This window comes from Cervus canadensis, chromosome 15, assembly GCF_019320065.1.
Source record: "Cervus canadensis isolate Bull #8, Minnesota chromosome 15, ASM1932006v1, whole genome shotgun sequence".
Lineage (NCBI taxonomy): Eukaryota > Metazoa > Chordata > Mammalia > Artiodactyla > Cervidae > Cervus > Cervus canadensis.
This window is the reverse complement of record NC_057400.1, coordinates 24,677,138-24,704,823: the sequence shown is the minus strand read 5'-3', so window position 1 is coordinate 24,704,823 and position 27,686 is coordinate 24,677,138. Positions and strand designations below refer to the sequence as shown.

General features: G+C 38.2%; 1 protein-coding gene across 10 annotated transcripts in view; it reads left to right on the top strand.

The window, feature by feature from the left end:
• Window positions 1-27,686, top strand: part of GTDC1 (glycosyltransferase like domain containing 1) — a 453,404-nt gene that overhangs the window by 402,854 nt on the left and 22,864 nt on the right. For 6 of the 10 annotated variants that reach the window (XM_043488224.1, XM_043488221.1, XM_043488223.1 and 3 more), the window contains 3 exons: window positions 2,925-2,995; window positions 3,703-3,794; window positions 8,823-11,246. In XM_043488224.1, the coding sequence (XP_043344159.1) occupies window positions 2,925-2,995; window positions 3,703-3,794; window positions 8,823-8,906 (247 nt within the window). In that variant the 3' untranslated portion in view covers window positions 8,907-11,246. Of the gene's footprint in view, window positions 1-2,924; window positions 2,996-3,702; window positions 3,795-8,822; window positions 11,247-27,686 lie in introns of those variants that run through there. The other 4 variants (XR_006273214.1, XR_006273212.1, XR_006273215.1 and 1 more) reach the window with 1 other exon arrangement.

Below are 27,686 nucleotides of genomic sequence, written 5' to 3'. Positions count from 1 at the left end.
CTTTCCTTGTATCCAGGCCCTACCTTCTTGACACCACATTTGATGTTGGCTACATGCCCACGTACCAAACTTTTGTTTTTGTTGAGTGTGAATGAAATAGGGAATGCAACAATCAGCAAAGCAAAAGACATACCATCAGTGAGACTGTAGCAGTCCAGTACATTATGGCTACATTCCTTGCTAGTTAAGTCACTATGGTAAAATCCTTGGCAGGATTTTTTTCAATAGTTTATTCATGATGTTCATTATTATGAGTTGTAAAGAGTATGAGAATTTCATTTTTAAAATGTCTTATGGAATGTATCACTTTCTTAGATCTTGTAGACATGCTGTGGAAACCATAACATAAAATATGAGTTACTTACAATAACTAATTTTAATCCCATCTGCTAAGTATGACAACATTAGCATTTCCACTTAATTAAAAACACCCTTAAAGCAGCAATGTTTTAATCACTCCATTTTATTTACTCTCCTCCGGTGTCACTTATAATTGTAACTTTTTATTTTTTAATAATGAGGGATTTTTTTTCTCCTTGCATCACACAAAAAAGTGCTGTCGATAATTAGCAGTCTTCTGTTATTAGTAGACTCAGGTGTCACAACTGTGTCTCATCCTCATTACAGTAAAAAATTTCACCTATCAGATTCATTATTGCTAGATAATGCGACTGAGAGCCTTTGCAGGCCCTCCAGAAAAGTAATTCAGCCAAGCAAAATTATCAGCTAATTATATTTAGAATCAAAAGCCCAACAACTATTTGCAGATAAATTGTATGAATTGAAGTGAATAGATCTGAATATTAAGATTCATAGATTTAGCAGATGATTTGTTAATTGGAATAAAAAGGTCATTTGCTAGTCATTTTAACAATAGATCAATTGGAACCCTATTTATTATTTAACTGGTAGTGCATAAGAATTGAAATGATGAATAATTGTATTATCATGAGATGATAATTTTCTTCAAAATAGCAAAATATGGGAAACTTACGAGAAGGAATTTTATAAATTTCTTTTAAAATATTGTGACAAATTTAATATATTTTAGTACACAGTCCTGATATAAATAACGTGTATAATAAGGTGTAATATTTTAGAAGTCAAAATTATACCCAAAAGTAGTTGTTGTATTTATTCTTGATGAAATAAAGCCACGAATAAGGTAATTTACAAACAAAAGGTGGAACCTAAGTTTGAAAATTTTTTCTTCCTAAATCAAATAATGTCATTCCTCTCTCACTGTATTTTAATTAGCAGCGGTTTTTTGGAAATGGCAGAGTACATGCTCATATGATGACTCAAAATGTAACTTGGCCTGCAGTTTTCTTTCGGGGAACAGAACACTCTAATTCAAATCCATTATTAAAAAGCAGATAACATGTGCACTTTCTGAAATGCCTGTGACTTCACTCTTTTGATTTTATGTAATTATAAGAGAATGTTCGTATGTATTTGCTTTTCGATTGGCACAGCGTTTTAAAACTGAGTGTCTTCAGATAAAGTGCATATTTTCTTTTGGTTCATAAAGAATATCCCCAGTTTATGTGCTCAGAACTTTTGTGAATGTTTTATAATGCAGTCACAGTGCAGTTTATAGAGTTTATAGCTGTGCTTACGATAAGAATTTCTACACATAACCTACGTATGTAAAGAAAATAAATATTAGATGTTAGTTTGGATTTTGAAATTAATCGTTAGTAACTAGAACCTATCCCTTTCCACTGTGTTATCTTAAAACTGCTAGCAGTTCTCAAGCAGAACTTTGAACACAGTATTTTTCCAAACTTTGCAGCTCAAAGTAAATACTTTTCATTTAAACTAATTTCAGTTATAAAATAGGGAAAACATCACCCACTTAAAAACAGCTTAAATTGCATGTACTTTGTCACTGTAAATAAACAAGGTAAACATTGACATAACTTCAAACTATTCTTGGGTTGAAAAAAATCTGCAGTTCAAAATAAAATTCCGCCTTTGGTCAACATTTTGGATGCAATTCAAAGTTTCTCATAAAATAAACATATTTTAAAGAGTGTTTTGAATTTCACTGCATAATTCCTAGCCAACAGAAATTACAGTGGTATCTTTAAGGTTTATTATATGTCAGATCAATAGCCATTATGCAGGACTAACACAAACCCTGAAGAGCAATACCTTTCTTCTACTTAACCCTTACCGCTGGGACATGAAGAAAAACTTCCTATAGTTGGTCCTTAGGGAAATCCTCTCACAGAGTGAAACTTTCTTGTTTCTTTGTTTAATAATAAGAGTATTCTTTTTTGGATAAAATGGAAACTGAGCTGACTTTCCAGTCAAGAAAGCAAAATACTCATTAAGGTAATCTTAATGAGAGTTTCTCAGTCAAACAGGGAAATAGTTTTACATCCTGCCTAATAACAAACTATTTTGAAGCTTTAACTTAAAATGAAAATGACCCATCACAACAGATTGTAAATTTTTTTTCCAATGTTTTTTAAAGTGCCTCGATGATTTCTACGTCTAGGGTGTTAAAGTTAAGTATTTGCTGTTTTATTTAAACATTTTGAAAAATGAACATTCTGGGGCTTTGCAGCATTATTAAGAAAAGCTGTCCATAACTTAACCATGTTGTTACATGTGTTTATCTGCTGATTATAAAATGTGTTAAACAGTATTTTAAAAACAACAAAAAAAAAATGCAGAGCTGCGCTTTGATTAATTCAGTGAACAAAACATATGCTGTTGGTTCTGTTCTATGAAATTCATATATGATCAATAAAATCTTTTAAAAGAGCAACTTTGGCTTTTAGGATTGCACTGCCGACCATGTTTTTTCATCCCAGCTAACTCTGGGCTCATACTGTTAACTTAGCAAACAAAACCACTTTCTAGCTAGAATGTCTTTTTAATATATTTTTATCCTCTTTCTAAATTTTCTCTAGGTTGGAAGCTGTGTATTGTGGGTGTTACCCGCTTTGTCCCAAAGATTTGGTTTATCCCGAAATATTTCCAGGTAGCTGCTTTAATGTACTTTTGTCTTTGTTGAAATTTACTACATGATTCATGCTAAATTAGAAAGTTTGAAAATAAACTTAGGCAGGAGCAATTGTTTATTTGGCAAGTCAACATGTTAGTGTTAAGGAAAATTTTATGTGTTTTAATACATTAGAGTAAGCTTATATTTACCATCTGTTCTTTTAAGATAACAAAAAAGCAAGTTTTCAAATAGCATTCTTCATTGTTAGCATACACATCCCATAATGATGGATTTTTATAAGCAGGTCAGCATTGCTGCAATTGCTTACAGATTTTTTTTTTTTTAATGATATACGCAGAGAAAAATTGAGGACTGAAAGTCACACCAAATTATTTCAACAATTGACTAGTTAATAATATGCAACTGTTGTACAGAGTACATACGGCTATCGTACTTGTTCTTTGAAAAAATTCTCATCACTAAATATATCACATATGCATTGTGTTACATTAGAATAATGTATTTTAATCACCCAAAGGAGATGTCTAAACAGCACAACTACACAGTCTTATTTAGCATTAAACATCCTTGTGAGCTGAGGTAACCTTATAAAATCATGCTTAAATAATGTAAAACACGAGGCGGCACAGAGCAATATGCATTTTTAATTAGTAAAGTGACTAATATCGGGTGTGTGCTTTGAGGTTTTTGTTTCATTAAAAATGTATCTGTTTTTCCTGCAGCTGAATATCTGTATTCTACACCTGAACAGCTTTCAAAAAGGCTCCAGAATTTCTGCAAGAGACCAGATATTACAAGAAAACATCTCTATAAGGTAGTTATTGAGAAGAGATTTACGTGGTATAAATACCATATTGAAGTACAAAGAAAAATCTTAAAAAAAAAAAAACATTTAATTAACATACTAATGTTTAAAGGAAACATGCTAGGGAGGGATATTAGTTGTTACACTAACAAGGATTAATTAAACTAGAAGCCAGTTGTATTAACCTAGGTCTTATGAAATACGTGCACTTAATGCATGGTACATGCTTTTTTTTAAATTTATTGTTTTCTAAGATGACTGTCCTTTACATTTAGCCCCAAGAGGCTTATAAAAATGAACCTGGATTAATGTAACTCATTAGTTTAAAAGGAAGTAAAAGGAAAGATTCTACAATTAAACTAATGAGGATAAGCCTTTCTTCCCATCGTAATGAAATCTTCAGTCCTCAAAAATTCAGGTGAATGACATTTGTGAAATTTGGTGTTCATTTTTTAAATACTTTAAAGATGATTTTGAGAATCAAATGTTTCCTTTGTCTAGTTCAGTAAAATTACATAAAAACCCTCAGTTAGTTTAGAATTCAACTGTCAGTCTCCTCTCTGAATGACAGAGGCAAAAGGAAAAGAGTTTAAATAGCATCATCATTCAGTCCCTTCATTCGTTATTTTTTTTTTTTTCCTTGTTTGAATGAAGAATTTTACATTGTTGGAATAACAACAGAGAGACTCTCCTAAAAGTCCAAGTAATTGAACTGGGATAAATCAGCTTTACGAGTTGTGAAGGTGGCTCTAGGCCATGAGTAATATACCTTTTTATATTCTTTGAATGTAGCATCTTCATTTTACATAAATTTAGTATACTTTACAAGCTAGCAGTTTTATAATCCAGCATATTTTAATTTTCCTATGTTAATATATATCCTTTCTACATGAAATACAGCCCGATGCCTTTTTTCCTCTCCTTTCCCTTATCATGGCCTCAGATACATACATATTTACATAGTGATACATCAAAACATGACTTTGTTTCTGCAGGAAACAGTTAAACTTCAAGAAAAAGGGAGAACCAAAAATGCAATTTAACACCCAATTTCAAGCTCATTATCTTTCATTGTCTATTAACTTGGCAATGGTTCAGAAGGTAGCTCATAATAGTTTAAAATGCTGACTGAACAATTCCAGGCTTCAGTATTACTCCTCAGTCAATACGATTGTATCGTATTCGTAGGAAGCTTCAAAGAGAAAACAGTCTTCTAAGGTTTACATCAGATTTCCTCATTTTGAAAGTTCAGTCATGGTCTTGTTTGGGTAAAATGTTAATTTAGTAGTTTCCCACGTAACAGACTGTCAAAATATACAGATTATGAAATTGAAGAAATAGAATAATATGTATTAATACAAATAGGTTCATCTTCTACATATGACACAAAGCTATTTTTTAGTGAGTTTACCATCGGAATATTTTTTTTTTCCTTCTGGTGAATTTTTGGGCAATTTTTTTTTCAGTTTTATTGAGATATAATTGACTTACTGCACTGTATATGTGTGAGGTGTGCCACATAGTGATGGACGTATGCTTTCAAATGATTAATGATTACCACCACAAGTTTTAGTTATCACCCATCATCTCACAGAGGTACCAACAACAAAAAAAAAAAAACCGGGAGAAAAAATGTTTTTATCTCATGGTGAGAATGGTGAAGCATTTTTAACTGTATTTCCAACATCAGAATTTATCCATTTTTAACTTTGCTTCCAGGTAGGCATTATCATTCCTGTTATTTTGAATCTGCAAATCTTTAATCATTTCAAAAGTTACTGCAACAGGTTGCTTAGAGTTACAATAAAAAACACATCTCCAACTGAGATATTTTAATATGGCTATTGCCATAGCATAGCTCTAATTATTTCTTTTACCAAGAGCTTCTGGAAAAACTCTGAAGGAATGTCAACTTAGTGGTACGCGATTAATATACCAAATTGTTCTTCCTATAGCTTAAAAAACAGCATATACCTTAAATGTTTGTTCATGTTACTCTGGTTTACATATATTACTAGTCCATGCACCCTAAAATGGTCCAACTCAGTTTAAGAAATTAGTGTTTTATGCATAAGTGTTTATAAGAATTTCTATATGTTATTCATTTTATGTACTTTTTAGCATGGATTTTTTTCTTATAAATCTATTATACACATTGATATATATCCTCATTCATAGATCTTGATGACATTGTATCCAAAAATTAATCTCAAAAATGAATAAGTTAGCCCAGGGATTAGAAATAATCAAGAGCTTTATAACGCAGTACCAGGACAAACTGATAAAAATCACAAGGACCACAGATCTAATTGGGTGGTTGTAATAAGATTTAGAGCTAAAACAGAAAAGGAATGCCAGCTATAACTTTATCATCAAGATTTAATACATTACACTATTTTTTTTTACCTTATGTTTTATAAATATTCACATTTCAGGTAACATTCGCCCTCACTAAATATCAGAGAATTATTTTCCCCAAGGCAGCTTTGTACTTTTCTTAGGCAATGGAAGAGACTTTTGTGTATATTATACAGAGAGTATTGAGGTTTTCTTTTTAAATTTATTCCATTGGACAGTGCTGTTTTGCTTTTAAAAACATATGCTTCTAAGATCTAAAAGGATAGAAAGTCACTGAATTCTTTAATTTGCTCCTTTTATATTTTTACACCTTACTCTTTTTTTCTGTTGTTAAAAGTTTACATTTTAAAATCATCTCAACTACTTATCATGTAGAGTTCACTTTAGGATAAGATTTTTCATATGGATTCACACTTAGAAATTTAATGACTAGTATAAGGCTACTAACACTTGGCTTTTTTCTCACATGAGACATTATACTTTCAATATGAGTGAGAGTTTGGGGGCTACAACTTGAAGCAGGATTTGAAACAGAATGCTAGTAACTGAAAAGCAGAAACAGAATTTGATACCTTTTTTTTCTTAAAGTGACTCTCTCTGCTGCAAAACTCCATGCCCATGACTTCTCACCTGAAATGGTTTCAGACTTGAAATGTTTAAATTCCTCATGCGCATGCAAGTGTGCTCCCTCTCTCTCTCACACAGACATTTTACTTAAGATATTTAGGGAAATGCATGCAGAAATCACATTTCTTAATGGTTTTTAAAACTTAAAACCCTGTTCTGAATTTTTTAAAAATCTAAAGCCATTTCTTAAAAAGTTTGCCACTAGGCTCAGCCATTGGACTGCAGGTTTCTTGTACTTACAGGACACGTCCCTTTCTAAGTAGGTTACACCCAGCAGCCACACACTTGCCACAGAGATAAAGTAGGTTTCACTTCATCTGTAATAGGGAGCTCTTTTATGACTCTTGAACACAAGATTCTAGAAATAATCATAAAGTAATCAGCCAAGGATTAACTTCTAACAGTAACATAGTGCTTCCTTTTACAACCCAAGTAAGTCTCATACCGGGAAGTTATATTTTTTTTGGTCTCATTTTGACAATGGGAATTTACTTACTGAAAATTCCCAACAATTATTTGAGATCAGTACCTTATGCTTTTAGAAAGCCTTTGATCATTAGATTTTAAAATGCTTTAGAGGAAAATTTCTGTTCACCCCCTTGTTACCAGTATTGAAAATAGCACAAAAGTACAAATGGGGTAGTTGTATAAAATATATACTATCAGGACTAACAGTAGGTTTTCATTCCCACCCAATTTTTCATTTATTTTTATTTATAAATTGAGTGATATTCTGTGTTTTAAAAAAAGAGAGAGAGATGCCACCCTTCCTTTGCTTTATGAGGGTAAACTGTAGTTTAAGTTTTTTCAGATGATAGCAGCTGATTTTTATTTTGTTCCCCTCTTCAAGTTCTTTCACATTCCAGAAACCTTTATAACCTGCTGTTATTTGGAGGAGAGGATAATTTTCAGATTTCTGCCCAAAAGTGATTCCAAAGAGTGATTAAGCTTACAGTTCAGACTCAGAGCCCAGAAAAGCCATTTGCGGTTGTCTTAATTATATCAGGTTATATCTCCCCGAACCACAGCCAAGCCACTTTAAGTTTCCTTCAAGAGACTGGTCACTTTATAGTCCCCTTTTAATTTGAGCTTATACTCTAGATGTGAATAAGGTGGTGCTCACTAGTATTAACACGCCTCCAAAGTCATTACTTTTTCCTTAAAAAATGAAAACTTAAAAGCTCATGACAGTTTTAGAACTTCAAAAACCTCTCAACTGCACCAGCACAATCTAAGGCAAATGATCCGTCTCAGTCTCTCTCCCTCCCTCCCCGTTACTCTTCCCTCTCTTTCTTAACTTCTTTCCTTGATTTTGTTTGGCTTGGTTTTCCTTTGATTTGTTTAAGTAAAATGCAAGCAAAAAATCTCTAGCACAATAGATATACTCAGGGTGATTAAGATCAGTTAGAGGTTTTGGCTGCTTCTCTTTCTCTGCTACTAATTTGTAGCCTGGCTCTAGGTGAACTTCTTGGCCTCTATATGATTCATCTATAAACTTGGAAGAATTCTTTTTTTCTTAATTCTTAATAGCATTTTCCCCCTGAGGTCCTGCTATAATGAAATAATGAATATAAACCCGTTTGTAAACTTGAAGTGCTTTATAAATTCCACGTAATAGTAATGGCATTTCTCTTGTGCCTTCACCACTTAAAAGTAAAATTCACATTCACAAAAAAACATGTATTAAGAGTGTTGTCTATCTTATGTTTAGAAAAGTTAAAAGTTGGATGATAAACTTGTAATAGCTGTCATCCATAACATAAACCAGGAAATTTGTGTGCAGTAGAATATACCCATTTGCAAAAAAAAAAAAAAAAGCGGGGTTGGGGGGGGGAGCTTTCCACAATGGTTGAAAATATTGTTACACTTCAAACCAATCAGAAACTGGGATTTCCTGAGGTGATGAAACTTGAGAACCATTTACTTGGTGGCTTTTTGAAATCTAATTGACGTAAGTTATGCAAATTTGCAGTATGAATTTTCAGCATGCTTTAGTCTTTCGCGTCGTTAATGCTTCTTCATTGCTTTCTCTTCTCTCCCTCCCCCTTACAGGGTGAAATGGCTCCTTTTTCTTGGGCAGCCCTACATGGTAAATTCAGGTCTCTGCTTACAGCAGAACCTAGGGAAGATTTGTGACAGATGGGGCTAAGTCACAAACTTGCAGCCTAAGGCAGAATCTGTAGAACTTTCCAGAGTGTGCCCATATTTACCTGATCAGAGAGAAAAGAAAATCTGCAGAGGAAGCTGAGCCTGGCTGCTTGTCATAGCTGACACAGAGCCATCTGCCACAAACCTGTGGCGGCTTCAGATCTCCAATCCCTGCCACCACCCCAACTCAAATTAAATACAGATTCCTAGAGACGCTATGATGCTTACACATGTCCTCGGCATCACATGGAGGAGACTGTTCAAAAAAAATATGTGGCCTGTTGTATAACCGCACTCATGTATCCCATATGTGGTGCCACATTGAATTTCCGGTTGAATCCGTTTTTATCCTTTGTACTGGATGACATGGTGCCTGAATTCTTTCTTTTCGCCGACACGATGGCAGCCAAACTACAGCTTCAAACGCTCTCACTTGGCTGGGTTTCTACCTAGGTTGCCAGGTTATCATTGGAGCCTTCTTGTGTCCTCAGAGGGCCACAGGGCCTGGAAGGAGGATCAGAATGCTACTGACTAATTGGGCAGCCATCTCGGAATTGTTTGTGGGCAAAGAGCTGCTTTAGCACTTTTCTTTTAGCAAATTAATGACTCCCTGGCACCGGGGTTTTAAGTGAAGGTATTAATAAGGAGTCTGGCAGGTATTCCCATGATTCACAGAGTTACATTTGCATTTAATTTATCTTAAAGAAAGTTGCAAGATAAACAGCTGTAATTCAGACAAACATGGGAAATACACTAAGTGGGGCCATCTCGCCCATAAAATGAACACAGAGATACTTGTTTTAATTTTTTTCCAGGGATAAAAATAGAGAAATAAAAATACTTCTTAGAAAACAAGTAATTTTGATATAAATGTTTGTCAAAAATATTTGCATCCAGCTACAAATATAATCTTCTTGAGATAAATCACTTATGATTCCAATAGTCAAGCTGGTGTATTTGTTAATGTCAAGATATTTTGAATGGCTAGATTGTAAAATAAATTTTTAATAAAGTGCCCACTGCAATTTTTAATTAACATATCACATTTCCATGTAAGTGTGTACATCTATCTGTATGTTTCTCTCGGAATACTTTCCTTGTGTCAGAGACAACGAATACAATTGTTTCTTTTCCCGATGAACAAGGATCTGTTTTGCAAATGTTTGTGAGATATTATGACATTTCCAAGATTTTCTTTGCATTCTGGAAAGCAGGAGGTAAACATTTGTAGTCATTAAGGTAAAGTCTGTTGATAAACCATCTTCTGTTTACTGACAGGTAAATTGTAACTCTCCTAGCTTTTGAAATGAATAACTTCTATAAGCTGTAAAGTGAGGAACAGCCAGGGAGAAGGGGGTAGACAAGGGCCAAGCCTGGCTCTTTGGCTTTTGGAAGGACTGAGTTGTCTAGCAGGCATCTGAGACAGAGGGGGCACTGGTTCAAAAGTCTGGTAGGACCCATTTGACAGATAGCAAAAGTGTAAGCAGGAAATAGATCAAGGTAGAGCCCTCGAGCTAGAGGCAGTCTTGCAGATCAGAAAAAAGCAGCAGTTCAAGGCCCAGGAGGCCAAGGAATTTAAAAGCAGGGAGAGTTAAGAAGCAAAAACAACAGGTTCTATCTCTGCGCAGAGTCCTCCCTGACCAGTGTGAGAGCCCTATGTATGATGGATGTCACAGCACTGGATTTGAGTCCTCCTCCCGTTCTGAGAAGGCACTGGACAAATTAGCCCATAAAACAAAGGGCTCGGGAATTATTTGAGAAGTCCCTTCTGGTCTGGGACTGTGAAACTTGCAATCTATCGGTTATGTTCCTTTTGAGTGCAAAAGCTAATATAAAAAGGCCTAAGAGCTTTTTAGACTCTTCTCCTGAGCAGGGTTTAGCATCTAAAGGGATGCTTCGGTTAGAAAGGTGCCGTGTTATAGATAACGTCTCTCAAAACAATATTATACTCTCACAGCCAAGAGACAGTGCTTACTTCATTATGTCCTACTATCCTGAAAATGATGAGCTCACATTTCATAGTGAATCGTGTATTATATGCATAACTATCCATATATACTTTTCTCACTAATTCAAGGGAAAACAACATTAATTACCATTCAGATAGTGCATCTGAAACACTTAAATATTTGCCTGATTTTGGCAAACACAATATTGCAAGTTACCTGTGTACAAAGATGCTTTTCTACACCCATAAGCTCAAATCAAATTTTGGCTTTAGCTGTGCCAGCATTACTTATGGAATAAAAATTTGCAATAAAGTGGTCACTTCTTAAAACTATACTGTTGGATTTGGTATTAGTGCAATAAATAAGCAATAAAAACTCTTGTAAATGTATAATCCGTGACATTTGAAAAGATGACTGTATATGTGTGTGTGCCTGTGTGCTTCTCAACAGCCATGATATGGTGGCATGGATATTTTGTTGAGGAAAATCGACAGTACAAGCTGACTCTACTTCCTGCTTTCCTTGTACTGTGCTAAGTCACTTCAATCATGACTAACTCTCTGCAACCCTATGGACTGTGGCCCTCCGGGCTCCTCTGTCCATGAGATTCTCTGGACAAGAATACTGGAGTGGGTTGCCTTGTCCTCTTCCAGCGGATCTTCCAGACCCAAGCAGGGATTGAATCCTCCTCTCTCAAGTCTCCTGCACTGGCAGGGGAGTTCTTTACCACTAACGCCACCTGGGAAGGCACTGCTTTCTTCACTTTCACTAAAGACAGCAGACACTCCCATTATTTCTTATTTTGAGTATGGATGTTGAAAATTTTTGTTTGTTTTTTTTTAAACATTCAGTTCTTTTCATTTTGTTCTCTTTTAGATTAATCATTAAACCAATTTTAATCTTAAATGTGTTTAAAAGTCTGCCCATTATCAACCCTGACACAGTGTTCAGGATGCTTGTCCCGAATTTACCTAACCTGTGTTTCTGGCAAGGTGTTTCTGTAATAAACAGAAGAGCACCTAGTTCTCAGTATACTTATTTATACCAGGTTAACCAGGAATAGGTCAAAAGACCTTTCCCCAAATGCACCTGGTTTAACAAGCATCCTTGAGATATGGTTAAGTTTAAATGTCCTGCTCCAGCTCTCAGTTCTTCAAACTTGCCACATAAAGATGGCAGAACAATCAGTAAGTCAGTGAAAACTCAGCCATAGAGGGCTGCACAAATTCACTTCAACACCTTGAAATGCATCTGGAAGCAAAGATTTCGTTGTATGTTGAAGGTGTTAATTATATTTGATATTTTTAAAAGTAAAATCTGTTTTTGAGAAAGCATCTGCTACCCAGAAATATTATGAGCCACAAAAAAATTTTTCATTTCAGTCTCAAGATACTTTCTGAGGATGAGAGAATCAGTTTTCAAATGAGTCCATGCTGCCTTTTAATGTTGACATATTCTGTGAGTTTTATTCTTCTATTGACTATTGACAGGTGTCCCCCTAAGTGCCTTTCTGTTTCAGTGGAAAACTGGAAAACAAGTTTCATTTTAAAATGTGAATTGAGATGTACAATGACTAGTGCTGCTATCATGTGCCCTCCCCTCACAATTATTCATTCAAATGTAATTGGCAAGGTTTTTAAACTACTTTAACAGTTCTACAGGATGCTCAAAGATATGTACCTGTGTGCTTAAAGTAAAACAGAAAACTTGGGAATTAGCACCAAATTTACAATAATGGTTAGGTCAGAGAAGTGATGGTAGGAAGATTAGACACATAACTGGGAAAGGTGCGGTACCTTAAGAAATGGTCTATTTCTTAAGCTGGGTCATAGCACACACAGTCTTATTTCTACCCTTTATGACTTCTTGTATGTCTTAAATGTTATTATTGGATACACATTTTGATAGAGCTGTAGATATCTTGGTTACCATCTGTAATATAGGAGCTATAATATTCTGCTACCACGCCATCCTTAATGTTTCTCAAGGTGATGGATGGAGTCAGAAAACCATTTTCCTTTCAACAGTAAAAGAAACTGCCCTCACCACCAGTTTTGCATGAGAAGACTTTCCTTGGCTTACTCGGAGCCAAGCACTTAACCTTGACCCTGAAACAACCCATACTTTGAAGGAAGTTGAACTTGACTGTCTGTGGGTTCCTTTTTCTTGGGGCTAATGATCACCGTTGCTCACTGATGTGTGTGGTGTTACAAATAGAAAATGGAAAACTAGGGCTCCAGAAACTCCTTTTTGAAGAGTAAAGAGAGGAAGATGGAGGAAGTTATTATATGAGCTGGTCTTTTTTATCTTGAAAAATTCAGAGCGTTGTGGTAGGGCACAGAGCTGTCTGAGCTGCGAACTGCTCTGCCCACTTCCTGCGCTGTTACCTGTTCCCTTTCCTCTTTAAGACAAGGGCTTTCATTGTCGTCATCCCATGAAAAGAAATCCTCCAAGTATCTTTGGGATGCCCTAGCTGCATGTGAGTTACGTATTTAGGGGTCAGTGCCTTCTGGGGTCCTCCTAGCACCTAGCACCACCTTAGTGATTCCTTTTTCTCTCCCATATCCCTGTGGTAATGACTTTCAACCCTAGGACAGCTTCTTCATGGTTCCCATAAACAGATACAAAGAACTGATGTTTCCTAAGAGAGAATCTGGTACTTCCCCTGGTGGCTCAGCGGTAAAGAATCCACCTGCGATGCAGGAGTCAGAAGAGATGCAGGTTCAAACCCTGTGTCGAGAAGATTCCCTGGTGGAGGGCATGGCATCCCACTCCAGTATTCTTGCCTGGAGAATCCCGTGGACAGAGGAGCCTGGCGGGCTACAGTCCATAGGGTCGCAGAAGTTGGACATGCCTGAAGCGACTTGACATGCAGGCACATAGAAGATAATCTAAAATGTGTACTGTCATATTAGTTACTGCATTTAAATAGCAGACCCAAGATGGAATGCTGGAAGATGGGATTTCTACTGGAAATACTTAGGCAACACTTTTCTCAAGGAATTTGAAGTCCTTTATATCTGAAAATGTAATGTTTCCATCACCATTTCACAAGTGAGAAAATTAAGGCATCATGTTAAGGCCTATGTAGGAGCCAGGCTGCCTTAGAGAAACAGAAGGATGTTCTGTATGTCTTTGTATAAGCCTTTCTCTGCACAGGACACTGTCGTTGTCACCTACCTGCCTTTCAGGAAGCACCAAGGTCAGTGTTGATGACTCACTGGGACCTCTGGTTCCCTATTATTTCTCCCCTCACCAGGCAAAGGGCAGCAGGAGGTGGCTCACAGAGAGACCCTGTAGATTTGCTCGTATTTTAAGTATTTTTATTATGACTATTATTATATCTGTAGGGAAGCATTGGGTCTCTACATCCCATCCCAGGCCCTCGCCACGCCCTGTGGCCTTCACACTCTGTAGGATTTACACATCATGTAACTTCCCTGGCCCTCCTGGCAAAGCATTTATGTTTGTAACCTCCCCATTGTAGATGTGAGGAAACTAAGAGCTGAGTCCTGACCAAGTTGCTTTGGGTCCCCTGGAGACACAGGTCTAGACTTCAGTCTCTTTTAGGAGGTTGTGGTCAACTCATTTGGTCAAGTGGTATGGTTGGTTTGGCGGTGGTTTAGTCGCTAAGTCATGTCTGACACTTGCAACGCCATGGACTATAGCTCACCAGGTTCCACTGTCCATGGGGTTTCCCAGGCCAGAATACTGGAGTGGGCTGCCGTTTCCTTCTCCAGACCATCCCTTAAAGGAGGTGAAGGGCAATAGATCTGTCCATCTTTCCCCCCTTCCCTCCTCTTACTATCAGTAGAAACACAGACAAAGAAGTTGCTAGTACTTGGCTATAGATTTATTTCATGTTCCTCTTCCCTGGCCTGGCTACACTCATAGTCCAAGCAACCACAAGGAGAGGAATGCAAAAAAACTGACTTCTGGTCTTAAACTCTCTGACTTTCTGGTACCTGTGATGTTTCTGAACAGCTGTCTTTTTGCCTTTCACATCATACAACTAGACACTGTCTATCAAACAGATAGGCTGGCCCTTTATCCAAAAGGCAGTCCCCACGATCTCGCCCTGTGCAAAGGGCCTAGGGCAGAGGGGGCAGGGGGCATCAGTGCAGAAGCACCTTTAATTGTGAAGCAAGGGCCTGCTTCCTCTCATCCCAAATAGATAACCCAGAAATTACATCCTGAAACTTACTTCCGCAGAAAGAAAAGGAAGAGGAGGAATAATTTTTAAAAGAAGATACTCCTAATACAGTATTAGACTGTAATTCATAGGGAAATTTATGCCTGAGATATGAATTTCTGAAAATAGCATTTTTTAAAGGGAAACACTGACACATCCTTAATTATAGAGTAATAAATACCAATGGTATATTATCTTCTGATATTTCCTTACACAGATATCAAAGCATGCAGCTGTCTTTGAAAACTGATAATCAAGTACAATATAAGTGTATTACATCTTGAGCTTACAGCACACCCTTTAACTAAGCAGCCTCATGAAGCAGTTCACAGTGAGAAACAGAGCTGCTTCGAGTAGAAACCTAACTGAACAAATTAGACTTGAATTGTAACTTAAGAATCATAGTCAAACCAAAATGCCTGTCCTTGCCAGGAAAGGCATTCCAAAGGCAAAGAGCACGCCAAGTAAAAAGCCTTTGCTTCAGGATTATGGAGGCAGTTCTCAAAAGCCAGCATAACTTAATGATCAATCAGAAAAATATAGAGCAGTAACTTCACAACCAAAGGATGCATAAAAATTGTACAAAGCATTAATAGTGGAATAGGAAGGAAGAATGGGATTTTAACAGAAAGTATTAAGGTCTTAGAAAGCTCTCTTTATTGCTTTCAAACCAGGCAGCAAAAAGAAAGAGACAAACATGGTCAAAGGAAAAGTACGTGGACAAATGTGGGGGGTAGGAAAGGAAATGAAGGTTAAACAAGGCCAATATGATTCAGAATGAAAGGGAGGGAGGCGAGGATAAGGAGCCAGCTGCAATTACTAAATGTTACATTAAGAAGAGCTGCAATGGAGAGGGGAGGTCTGGATATTTGACTAAGTGGATTAATGCCTTCTTCCTGGGGTGTCTGAAGATGCAGATTTTAATTTATTTGGTACAGGATTTTATTGTGAAATTCTTAGGGGGATGGGGATAAATAGAGGCAGTTATAAACACTTAGAAAGTAGAAAAGGGGAACATAAAGGCTTTTCATAAATTTAACTATAATAAACAGTGTTTGAAGCTATGGACACAGGTAAGGAAAAAAAACTGCTAGTCCATAATAGTAGAACTTACAGGAAATTTAGATGAAATTTAAAAGGCCAAAAATAAATAAAAATAACCACATAGATGTGTGAAGCCAAGGATTTTGAATGACTTAGGGGCTGGTTTTATTGCTGCTCTCCTTTCTCCACCCATTAAAAATAATAAATCATAACTCTGGCATTTAGAAACCTAGTCATGAACATCATTTATTAATATAAACTTGATCCTGTGCTGTTCTTCCGTGGGTGGTAAAAATAGGAACTAACAAAACTGGCCTAAAACAAGGACAGCAGGGTGATCCTCTCAAACACAGGAAAACTATAAGGAAAGAAAAACTCCTAATTTGCTCTTTCACCTTATTTATTTTACTGAAAGTCAAAATGTGGAGTGTGAGTGGCTAAATCAAGACTAGATGCTTCAGGGGAGATTTTAAAGATTTTCCTAACTATGTATCAAAAGGGTGGGGGAGGCTTGGAACCTAGTGTGATTTACAGCAATTTATTAATCTGCTCATCTACTTCTGGGAAAGGTGGCAAATAAGGAAGGAAGGCTCTCTACCTTCTACAGTGGAAGCGAGGAGACCAGAAATTTAATCGTTCCCTGAGTGGAACGCGTCTGTCATTTGGTTGGCAATCAGTCCACGAACTTACTGGTTCAGGCATTTGTCTGGCCAATAACGTTGGAATCATTTAAAGTGAAAATATGGATCAGGAGGTATTTAAGCATTACTGATATGCAGCTATTAATCTTGAATGCAAATAGCATTATCTGGGGTGTGGGCAAATCACTTAACTGGAACCACATGAAAAAGCACTGAATTTTTTTTTTTTTTTAATGCTGTAAGGAAAAAGGCACTGATGGAAAAATTACAAATAAAAGACAGGAGACTACCTACAAAGAGGAAGGCTGGTAAAATGACTAAACAAGGTGGTCTTACTGCCTCCAACCTGCTGCATCATTTTTCTCAGTAAACAGATTACTAAAAAACAGAGCCAAATACCTCTATTTCTCAAGCTGACTCAGCAACAAGAGGAATAAAATACGAAAAAGTGCAATGCCTGGTGGCTCGGGGTGATCCTCAAAGGTCATCCCTTTAGTTTCAGTGTTCCAAATTGAGGGCCCAGAACTAGAGATGTGTGATGGTCACAGAGTGGGATTTGGCTTCTGAACACCACCCTACCATAAGTGAAGGATTTAGAACGTCACGGAGTTGAAGTGGGATCTTAAACCCCAGGAAACACGGTAGAGACTGTTTTGCGATCATAATGAATAAGAGAAAAGGTATCAATGCATACATCTCTCCTTTTTCCTCCAGCGTCCAGAACCATCGAGAACCTTGTGCTCTCTGGTGCTTGCAGCTATGTTCCCTGGCTTTCTATGGGTTCAGCTTTGCTCCTGGATTTCTAATCCTGTGATACCAGGCCAGGGAAGGAAAAAAAAAAAAAACCGCAATCTATAAAATTGCGAAACAAAACGTGCACGTGTATGCGTGCCCGTTAGTTCGCTGAAAATAATGAATAAGCAGTACTTAAAGCGTCAAATATTAAAACTTAAAAATGTGTTTTAAAACTTTTTTAGGAAACAAAATGTACTCTTAACGGAGTATTTATAGTCTTTTTTTTTAATATATAGAGGGTCCTCGGACCTCTGGGTGCATCAGCAAACGGTCCTCCTACACGAGGAGTGATCCGGCCTCAGGCACCACCTACCCAGGGTCCCCCACTACCTAAAGTTGTTTTACATTTGCCCCGTTAATAAAAGGGGTGTGGGGCGAGGACGACGAGAAGAGGCATTCCCCCCGCCCCGACCCCACCCAGCATTCTGTATTTCCTTTTGTCGTTGCAGTCAGCTGACACGGAAAATGTGTACGGTTCTGCTTGCCTTTTAATCTGTAATTAAGGATTCCTTGTCTGGGGCCGGCTACTTCTTTTGCCCCTTCCCTCCCTTCCTCTCAGGACTTCCGCCCTCGCTCAGGTCTAGCCCTGAGCCGCAGGCTGCGTGCGGGCTGGCGCGGCCCGGCTGGGCCGTGGGCAGAGGGGTGGCGGCGGGGCGCGCGGGCCTCGGCCTCACGCAGCGCTGGCCTGCCCGAAAGCGCGCGCCCGGGCGCCAGCCCCAAGCCTCCGACGAGCCCGCTCCCAGCGTCGGGAGGACAGCGTGCCGGAGCCTCCGAAACCGAGAAGGGCTGGGAGGGTGCGGGGCCTCCGGGCGCTCGCCGCGCACCTTCTCCCCCGGGCCGATGTGCCCGAGCTCCGGTTCGCGGCGGCGCTCGCCCTCGGTGCCCTGTTGGGTCCCGTCCAAAGCGCGTGGAGGTAGTTCGACACCTCTCCGGGAGCGAGAAAACGGGGCACAGGAGGACGTCGAGGGCGCAGAGTCCTCACCGAGTCCCCTCGGCAGCGCCTGAGCCCGGCACCGAGAGCCAGAGGAGCCCCGAAGCCGCTGGAGGCGTCCCCGGCGACCGGACGGAGCGAGCCCCACGCGGCCGCCGCGCTCCCGCTCACTCCTGCGCGGACTCCGAGGCAGAGCCGCGCCGGCACGCGCACGCCGACGCGCGCACAGCCCGACTCGCGCACACTCTCACGCACACACGCGGGCACGCACCCTGGCACGCGCGCACCGACAGTCACGTGCTGACACGCGCACGTGGCGGGTGGCCCAGGTCTGCCCTGGCCGCTTCGTGCCGGGCTGACCGGTCCCCCTCCGCACCACCGGGAAGGCGGCGCAGCCCTGACGGGCAGAACTCTTCTCTAAGTATTTTACTGAACCTGGTGCCTTGAGTCTCAAATCTCAGGGGGAGAATCCGATGAAGATGAAGCGAAGGCCAAGAGAATGATTTCTCTCCCTCTGTCCTTTTTAAAATTTCTAACTTAAGCAAAAACAGAGAAGGGAGTAGGGATGGGCACTGCAACTCTCCAGGCAAAGATTCTACTAATGTTAAAACACTCCTCTTCAACTCTCTCACATATTCAGACTTGTGATTTTACTGCCACTGCCAGCCCTAAGGTTGCTTTCCTTTTCACTTCATACCTGTGTTCTGGATTGCAAACTTTCTCCTCCTGACCACCGGTTGGTTATTTTGGTGGAGCAAAGAGCGGGAGGCCGGGCGAGGGGCGACAGAGAAGTTAAGCAGTGTTTAGTTAGAAGAATACTAAGAAGCATCACGTTGATTTCCAGAAAACTTGGGAAAACGTTAAACATTTGGAGGCGTCTTTGTTTTTAAAAGGTCCTCTTCCTCTCTAGTATTACTATTTGTCATTAGGTATTTATTTGTGTGTACACATTTAAGACTGTGTGTGTCAGAGAAAAATGCGCCTTGTTTGTGGTTTCAGCAGGCCCCTTTGCTCTTCTGACCATCTAGGCTGTAGCACACTTTCCTCTTTCCCACCGATAGAGATTGTAGGCTGACGTGGTGCACTGCAGTGATCACAGATAAGAAACCTTAGCTGGAGTGTTGGTGACCATCACTGGCATCCATAGCTCAAGATTTTACCCCCTCTGGTTTGAAATAGTCCTCAAATTGTAGGCTTGAAGATAGAGGTTGGCTGATTGTTTAAAATTTGAGTAAGAGCAGTCTAGGAGTAAACCGAGGTAGGGAAAGGTGGCCAGCCCAAGCTCATCCTTGAAAGGCAGAGCAAGAACATTTGGGAAGTGCATAGAGACAACGGTGTCTGTAAACAGTGATAATCATGGCTTTCAAAAATCATAAAACGGATTGAAATATCTGATTCATTATTTATTCATCACGACACAACTTTGCACATCTGAGAAGAATGTTTGAAAACCGAGTGCCTTCTATTTTGTATATCAACTCACCAGATGGATCTCCTTTCCAAAATGTGGCCAAAGGGTTAAAGTTGTAATTTTAGAAAGGAATCTCAGGAAATGACACTGAGATCTGATACATTTCCTTTTCTCTCTGGCAATTATATCCCTCAAAGGAAAAAATACCTACTTATTGATATAATGATAATGTTTCTCATTCAGAGTACAAGTGTCAGAATGATCCCTGTTTGTGGAAATGCTTTTAAAACTGGGTACACTTCGACTACTGTGAGAACTGATGAGCAAATGAAGGGGAATTTCTTTTAACTCCATAATAGCAGGTTACATTGTAAATGAACAGTGATGGTCAAATAGCCAATTATGGTATAAATATCCCTTGTTTACAGAGAGGTGTTAAATGAACCTTTGGAGTACAAAGTATTAGTCCCATCTAAGCCCCCATTTGTTCTTCAATCCATTATGTCTTCCCTTAAAAAGGCCAGTGCCATTGTAGGTAATATGCACCCAGAACATACTTCTCTATGTTGATTTTAGTTTGCTTTATTTCAATGCACACTGCTGTTTACTTTTTAAAATTTAAATAAATGTCAGCATTGTATAATTTCTATGTTAACAAAGCAGTGAGCAAAATCCCTTGTATGTTTATAAAATATTATTGTTTAATTCACATAGTTTAGAAATTCCAAATGTTGAGAATAGGAAGGAGGCCAAATACCATCTGTTTATAACTATGATGCATCGTAATATGTGTACTTTTTAAAGGAGTTTGGTCAATCATGCCACTATTTTATCTGCTTGGAATATGTTGAAGATTTAAAATGTAATTTACAGGATTACTTTTAGTGCATTGCATCCAACTGTGAGTTGTAAAGAAATCGGTCTCTTCTGTTTTTCTCAAATTAATCATGTAACAGCCCCAATTAATGGGGGCTGTTAAACGTGTCGCTTTTTGCTTAGCTCCAGAATTCTTCTGACTTTGGCTCAGTCCACCTTCTTGATGCTGATAAAAACTCCAAGGACAAATGAAACAAAACACTCCTAGCTGTGTCTTTCTGCCAGGAGATATTCACTTAGAATGGGAGGCAGGGTACGGTAGCTAATAATTAGCTAACATCAGCCCTGAGAAATTACCTGTGAAATACCCCTTGGTACTGCGTTGAAAAACAACATTTGACATTCCCTGTTTTAAAATAGTACACGCTTGTCCCCAAGATTTCTGATTCAACTTACCTTTTATTTCAAATGCATCTAATTGCATACCATGAAACAAAGGGAATACATTCATTTGCAACAGATGGGCAGGTTTGGGGTTTTATTTTTAAGTTACAAAGTCAAGTACGGAGTACCTTTCTTTGCAAACTGGAAAAATTCAGCAACTGAGGCTTCTTTTCAGGGCAGACTTCATGGTGTTGAAGTCCAGAGGTGGCTTTATGCTCAGTCTCGTGTCGGGGTAGCTTTCTCAAGAAGGAGGAACTAAAAGCACACATTTCCTGAAAAAGATTTGGAAAATGAGATTAAAAAAAAAACAGTGATTAGCAAATGATGGTTCCTTGATTAATCTTTTTAGCAAGGCTGAATCAGTAGAAAGCTACACCTTGAAATGCTTTTATAGACAAACACATGCAGAAATATGAAAACACTCTACCAATTACCTAGGGGTGTTATCGGTGCTTTACTTAGTTGAGTTTTCAACGGGTGCTATGTACAGTGCCTCCTTTTCCATTTAGCAATATCTGTTTTCATAAGCATTTTAGTTTTAGCAGCTTCATCTAAAATTCTATCAATCTAGATTATTAAGAACATTAAGAGTCCTTTTTCTGAGTAAACAAACTGCACTATATATACATTTTAAAAAATCTAATTGTTACATTTTTTAAACCTGGGACTTTTTTTTTTCCTTTCTGGTCAAATTTTCCACCCCAAAAATGAACCTACTGGGTCTTTCTGTCGTAAAGATACGCTCAAGCTTGGTTTCCTTTGAGTTACAATAGGAAAATGCCAGACTCTTTTTTTCTTAAATAATTGCTCAAGTGTAGAAAGAGTACAAAAGAATATAAGAACAAAATGAAATGTGAGGGATACAGAGGAAAGAAATTGAAGAAAGTAGAGAGGAAGAGAGGGGAGAGAAGCAAAAACTGTAACTGGGATAAAAGAAGCTTATCAAACAGCTTTCAAAATTGCTTTGACCAACATAAGACACACTCATTAAAATCATCATCATTCATTGAGATGTTAAACAGCTAAGGGAAACTCTTAAGTGAATCTTGGTTGATACTTGTGGACCAGTTTTTCCATTCATGCCTAACTTTTTTTTGGCTGTGCGACTCAGCTTGTGGGATCTTAGTTCCCAGACCAGGAACTGAACCCCAGCCCTTAGTAATGAGAGCACAGAGTCCTAATCACTGAACCACCAGAGAATTCCTTCAAGCATAACATTCTGAAGAGAAACTTACATTAAACATCCCTATCCACACAAGGAGGTGGGGAAAAAGTTTTCAAAGCATTTACAATCTAGAATTAAGTCATACATACACAAAATAAACAAGACTATGTATAATGTATTATTATATGTTACCTACTGTAGGGGTAAAAATAAAGATTTTAAATGAAGGAATTATTGAGACATACTTTACTCCTGAGTACCTTGGCTAGCAGTTATATTCTTAACCAGTTAAGCAAGTCTTTAAGTGTATAAACCATTTGGAATCCCTAAGTCTAATGAATTGCAGCAGATATATAATTGATTCTGAAATTGGCATGTAGGTGTGCATTTCAAGTTCCCTTTAGAGCTGACTTAGTACCATGGCAATGAACCACATATGCACATGAGTCGTTGTATAGTAATATTATCTTGATGACCAAAATCACTTTATAAAATATACTTTAATAAGTTACTATAGAGCCTTGAATTTAAGCGATGTAGCTTAACCAATATTCAGTGGACATTTATAGGTATCATATATAAATTGGGTAAATGATAAAAAGAAAAGCATTAAGAATAAGAAAAACATATGGGAAACTATTTGCTTCTTCCAATTAATCTAAAATACACCAGAAGCTTTTTCTCATTTATGAAGAAAAGAATCTTGTTCTTGTGAAGAATTACTGACCCAAAGAAAAGTCAGATGAGGACTGCAACTAAACAAACAAAAGCAACAATAACAACAACCAAAAACATTGCTTTTTTAGGAGAAAAATATGAAAAGTAGTAAATTCACCCATTTTAGAAATTAAGAAGAAAAGACATAAAATTTAATACGCACAATAAATAATAAATATTCTTCTAGTTTCCTATGATGGCTAGTTAAGAAAAAGCCCATGTGGAAAGTTTGGAAGAGAGATGAATATAACAAGGTAATTAACTCTTTGCTCCTTCAACCTTACAGGAGAAAGAGCAGAATAAGATTTCTTTTAAGTTTGGACCTGAAGCAACCTCAGAGATCAAATCTGTTTGTGCAAAAGAAATAAAAGGATTCTAGTAGCTCTTCATCTCGAGTCAGATCTTGTTTTTGGCCTCACTCTGATCTTGGCACCCCAAAGTCTCAGCCCTGGGGTTCTCTGCTCTTTGATTGAGCTCCTGCCTTTTATCACATGTGTGCTGTGTGCTAAGTCACTTCAGTGGTGTCCACCTCTGTGCCACTCAATGGACTTGTAGCCCACCAGGCTCCTCTGTCCATGGGATTCTCCAGGCAAGAATACTGGAGTGGGTTGCCATGCCCTTCTCCAGGGGATTTTTCAGACCCAAGGGACAAATCTGAGTCTCTTATGTCTCCTGCTTTGGCAGGCAGGTTCTTTACCGCTAGCACCACCGAGGGAGTCCTTCTCTCACACATAGTCAGCAGCTTTGTTCTCATGGGCCTTCTGTGATGGAATCCACCATCTGGTATTCGTTCTGTTACATTTGGATAGTTCTTGACAGTTGAGGATGCACTTTTTCATCCATCATCTCATTTAGTCATGCTAATATCCTTACAATATAGGTAAACCATAGCTTTAGTTCCAAGCTTCAGAAGAAGCATCTCAAAATCATACTGCTAGTACATTGCAGAGCTGTGACTAGTGGTCATATGACAAGGTGCCATTTCCCCCTTTTCCTTTAGGCTGGATTTCCTACTTTGTTCTTCATTTAAATTGTGGCCATAAGAATAAGTTAAAATGACAGTACTTGTATTGGGTGGAGAGAAGACAGACAAGGAGGAGAAGGCGAAGAAGGATGGGGAAGAAGAAAAAGAGTAGGACAAAAAACAAAACCATCTCCTCTCTGCAGGTTTTTCTGTGCAGTTGAGAAGGAGAAATCTTTAAATTATTTCCTTTCTGCTTACAGAGATTAGTAAGGAGAGAAACACTTTCTAAAATTTGTATCCTATAAATGAAAAACTAATTCCAAATCCATCCCAGTGCTTTGTGTTTTAAAGGATACAAATCTGAGGTAGATAAACCATTGAAAATCTGTTTAATGAGCTCTTGGTATGCATATATAGACTACAAGCTTGATTTTGAGTACAAGATGGAGACATATTCTGTTTATGAAATTAAAGGAACTTGGGGAAATTGAAAAAAAAATGGTAGAGAGGAAAAGAATATAGTCTTAGGATAGACATACACTAGAACCTAAAGATAACATATCTAGCAACAAATTCCTCATGGTGGGATATAGTTGATTATAATTTTTTTTTTTAAGTAGAGGGGTATATTACACTCGGTTCTCAGCTTATACTTCAATTTAATCTCCATCTGTAACTTTAAAACTCCAGTGAAATTCTGAGACACAGAAGTGACTTGATTTATTTCCGCATTTGGGGAATGAAGGCATAGACAAGGCAGACAGGAGTGACAGTGCAGAAGGTATGATTTAAAATAAAGATGTGTAGAATGTTATGGAAGCAGGAAATAAGGACAGAAAATGATTAGGAAAAAGGGAAGCCCCTGAGAATGAATACTAAAAGAAAATAAGAAAACCCATAATACAAGAAGTTTTAATTTGTTGATGTTGTAGACACTTGACATTTTTGGCTGCTCAACATCTACCTAACCTTCTCTTAGAATCTAAAATCCTGTTTGAGGAGTTAATTCTTTCTTACTGAATATAATCAGGCTTGGGAATTGGATGTTGTCTTGAATAGACAAACAAAAAGACAATGCTGGAATTCTAGTCCATCCTGGCTATTTTCACCAAAAGGCAGCTCTTGTTGGGTTCTGCTTCCTAACCTCCATAGCTTCTGGGGCTCCAACCAATCCCAAGCCAATGTCCAGCCTCCCTTTAATATGAGTCTCTATCCCTGGAATTCTGTCAGTTGCAGAAAAATAGAAAAACCTGGCTCAAGTGAGCTGCTCTGAGAAAATTACCATTTGGGGAGCAAGAATTGTGGATGTAGAGTGTTTTTTATCATCCCACTCTTTCATCTTGATAGGTAAGCTTCTCATTGGCTGTCCCTCTTATGTTCACAGAAAGCTACAGAAATCTAGTCATCACATCATCACCACATCCCTCTTTCCAGACACAGGAGAAGGGATTTTTTTTTTCTTACCTGGTCCCTTTCTACAATTAAGGAAAGTTTTTCTCAGAAACCCATTAGAAGAATTCCCCACACATCTCACAGTATCATATATGCATAAACTGGCTTCAGGGATGGAAATGACTTCTGTTCAGTTAGGATTTAACCGTGAGCCACAATGAGTGAGGGATAAATAGACACACAAACAAAACTAGGGCATATTTTACAAAGATACAAGGAAGGAGATGGAGGTTGGGTGGGTAAAAAATACTTCTCCCAATAAATACATTTATGTCTTATTTATTCAGATTTGTTTTCTGTAGCTTGCAAAGAATTCTAATTAATATACGTGGTTACAGCTACCACTGGGATTATTTAAATTGTAGATAGCTTTCTATATACACACACACACTCACGCACACACATGACTTGCTTCTACTTTCAAAATTCTTTTTTTCTTTTTTGTTCTGTGTTTATGTATGTGAAAGAATGAGTTGGGTTTTAGAAATGTATTTTGTAGTCTTCTAGGTGTCAAGCATTTATTGACCATGACTTTAATTTCTTAGTAATAATTTCCCCCAATCCCTAATGTCATATTTTTGCATTTATTCATACATTCCTTTCTTGTTCATTCAGTAATTCATCTAGTCATTAATTTCTTTTTTTTTTCCCTCAAAGATGTGCTATGAGGTATTTAATATGTATATGGAAGGCATTGTGTTAGCAAGGAAAAGCAAATGTTAAACCACATTTATGTAACCTTAAAAATAAATGCATGTATTTTTTTCATTTTATAACATTTTTAAAAGGGGAGTGATGGGACAAAAATGAGGTACACATGGACATTCCCAATTTTCCCTCATTTGCTAACATGGTTTCTTGTGTTCTGAGGTGAGCTCAGCTCTGAGAGTCCTGCTTTGACAGACAAGTTCTTCTGAGCTTTAGGCATGAGAAAAGGGAGGAAAGGAAGAGAGAACAAAAGTTCAGAAGGTTAACTTTGGGGGAGGAGGTTATCTTGACTTGAGACTGGAATTTGAAGACAGATGTAAAGGAGCAGAAGCAGCTGCCGCGTGTGAATCGCTGGATGGGGGAGGCAAAGGGGGATTTTTAAAGTTCTCTGTTTCCTTCATCATGTTCAAAAAAAAAAAAAAAAAAATGAAGAGCTTGAGTTATTCTGAAATTATTTGTGGTTGCTGCACTATCATGTGTTTTTGTAACCATGGTGTTGCTCATGTGGGTTATTGTTTTGTAATATCTAGCGTTCTGTTTGATTACATGAGACAGAAATCAACTCACATTAATGAGGCATAAAATTTGGCTTCTGTGTGGAACAGTTTTAGGAGATGATCTTGGACAATGTGAGGACCCCTTGCTCGGGCAGCATTCTCTGGGATCTGGCTCAGTCTGTGTGTCTATCTCTCTTTGTCATTCTTTCTGTCTTAAGGTCCTCCTCCGGATTGTTTTCTCTGTAAAAGGCTATCTCTGTGTGGTGGGAAAGATGACTCATCGTATTTCACAGGATTGTTACAGCCTGAGAAGAAAGAGTCAATCATATCTAGCATCCAAGTCAGATCCTGGTAAAAATGTCAGTTTCCTACCTGATTCACTTTCCTCCACTTCTGGGGGATGGAGGCGAACCTAGCAAGACATAGTTTGAGATGACTGCTCCAGTGTTACAAAGGGATAACTCTTTCAGTCTGTGGTACAAGAAACTTCCCAGCCGCTGAGCAGAGTGACTCTGCATGTCTAGGTGACAGCGCATCTCTTGTTAATCAAGTGTCCTCTCAGTTATTTACATACAAGATCAAATTCTTACTGAAATTTAGGTATCTAATTGTCTTTTCAGAAAGTTGTTCAGAGGTTTACACTCCAAGTAGCTTTGCAACAAACATTGTTGGCTGTGCAGAAAAAAGTTTCCCAGGTGGCGCAGTGGTAAAGAATCTGCCTGCCAATGCAGGAGACATAGGAGACATAAGGGACATGGGTTCGATCCCTGTCTCAGGAAGATCCCCTAGAGGAGGAAACGGTAACGGCTCTAGTATTCTTTCCTGGAAAATCCCATGGACAGAGGAAAACTATGGAGAACAGGATAAAGATTCCTCCAAAAATTAAGATGAAAACTACCATATAATCCAGCTGTCTCACTTCTGGGTATTTACCAAAGAATTAAAAAAAAAAAAAAAAAAACGTAATTCAAAAACATATGTGTATGAGTGCTCAGTCACTCAGTTGTGTCCGACTCTTTGTGATCCTTTGAGTTGTAGCCCA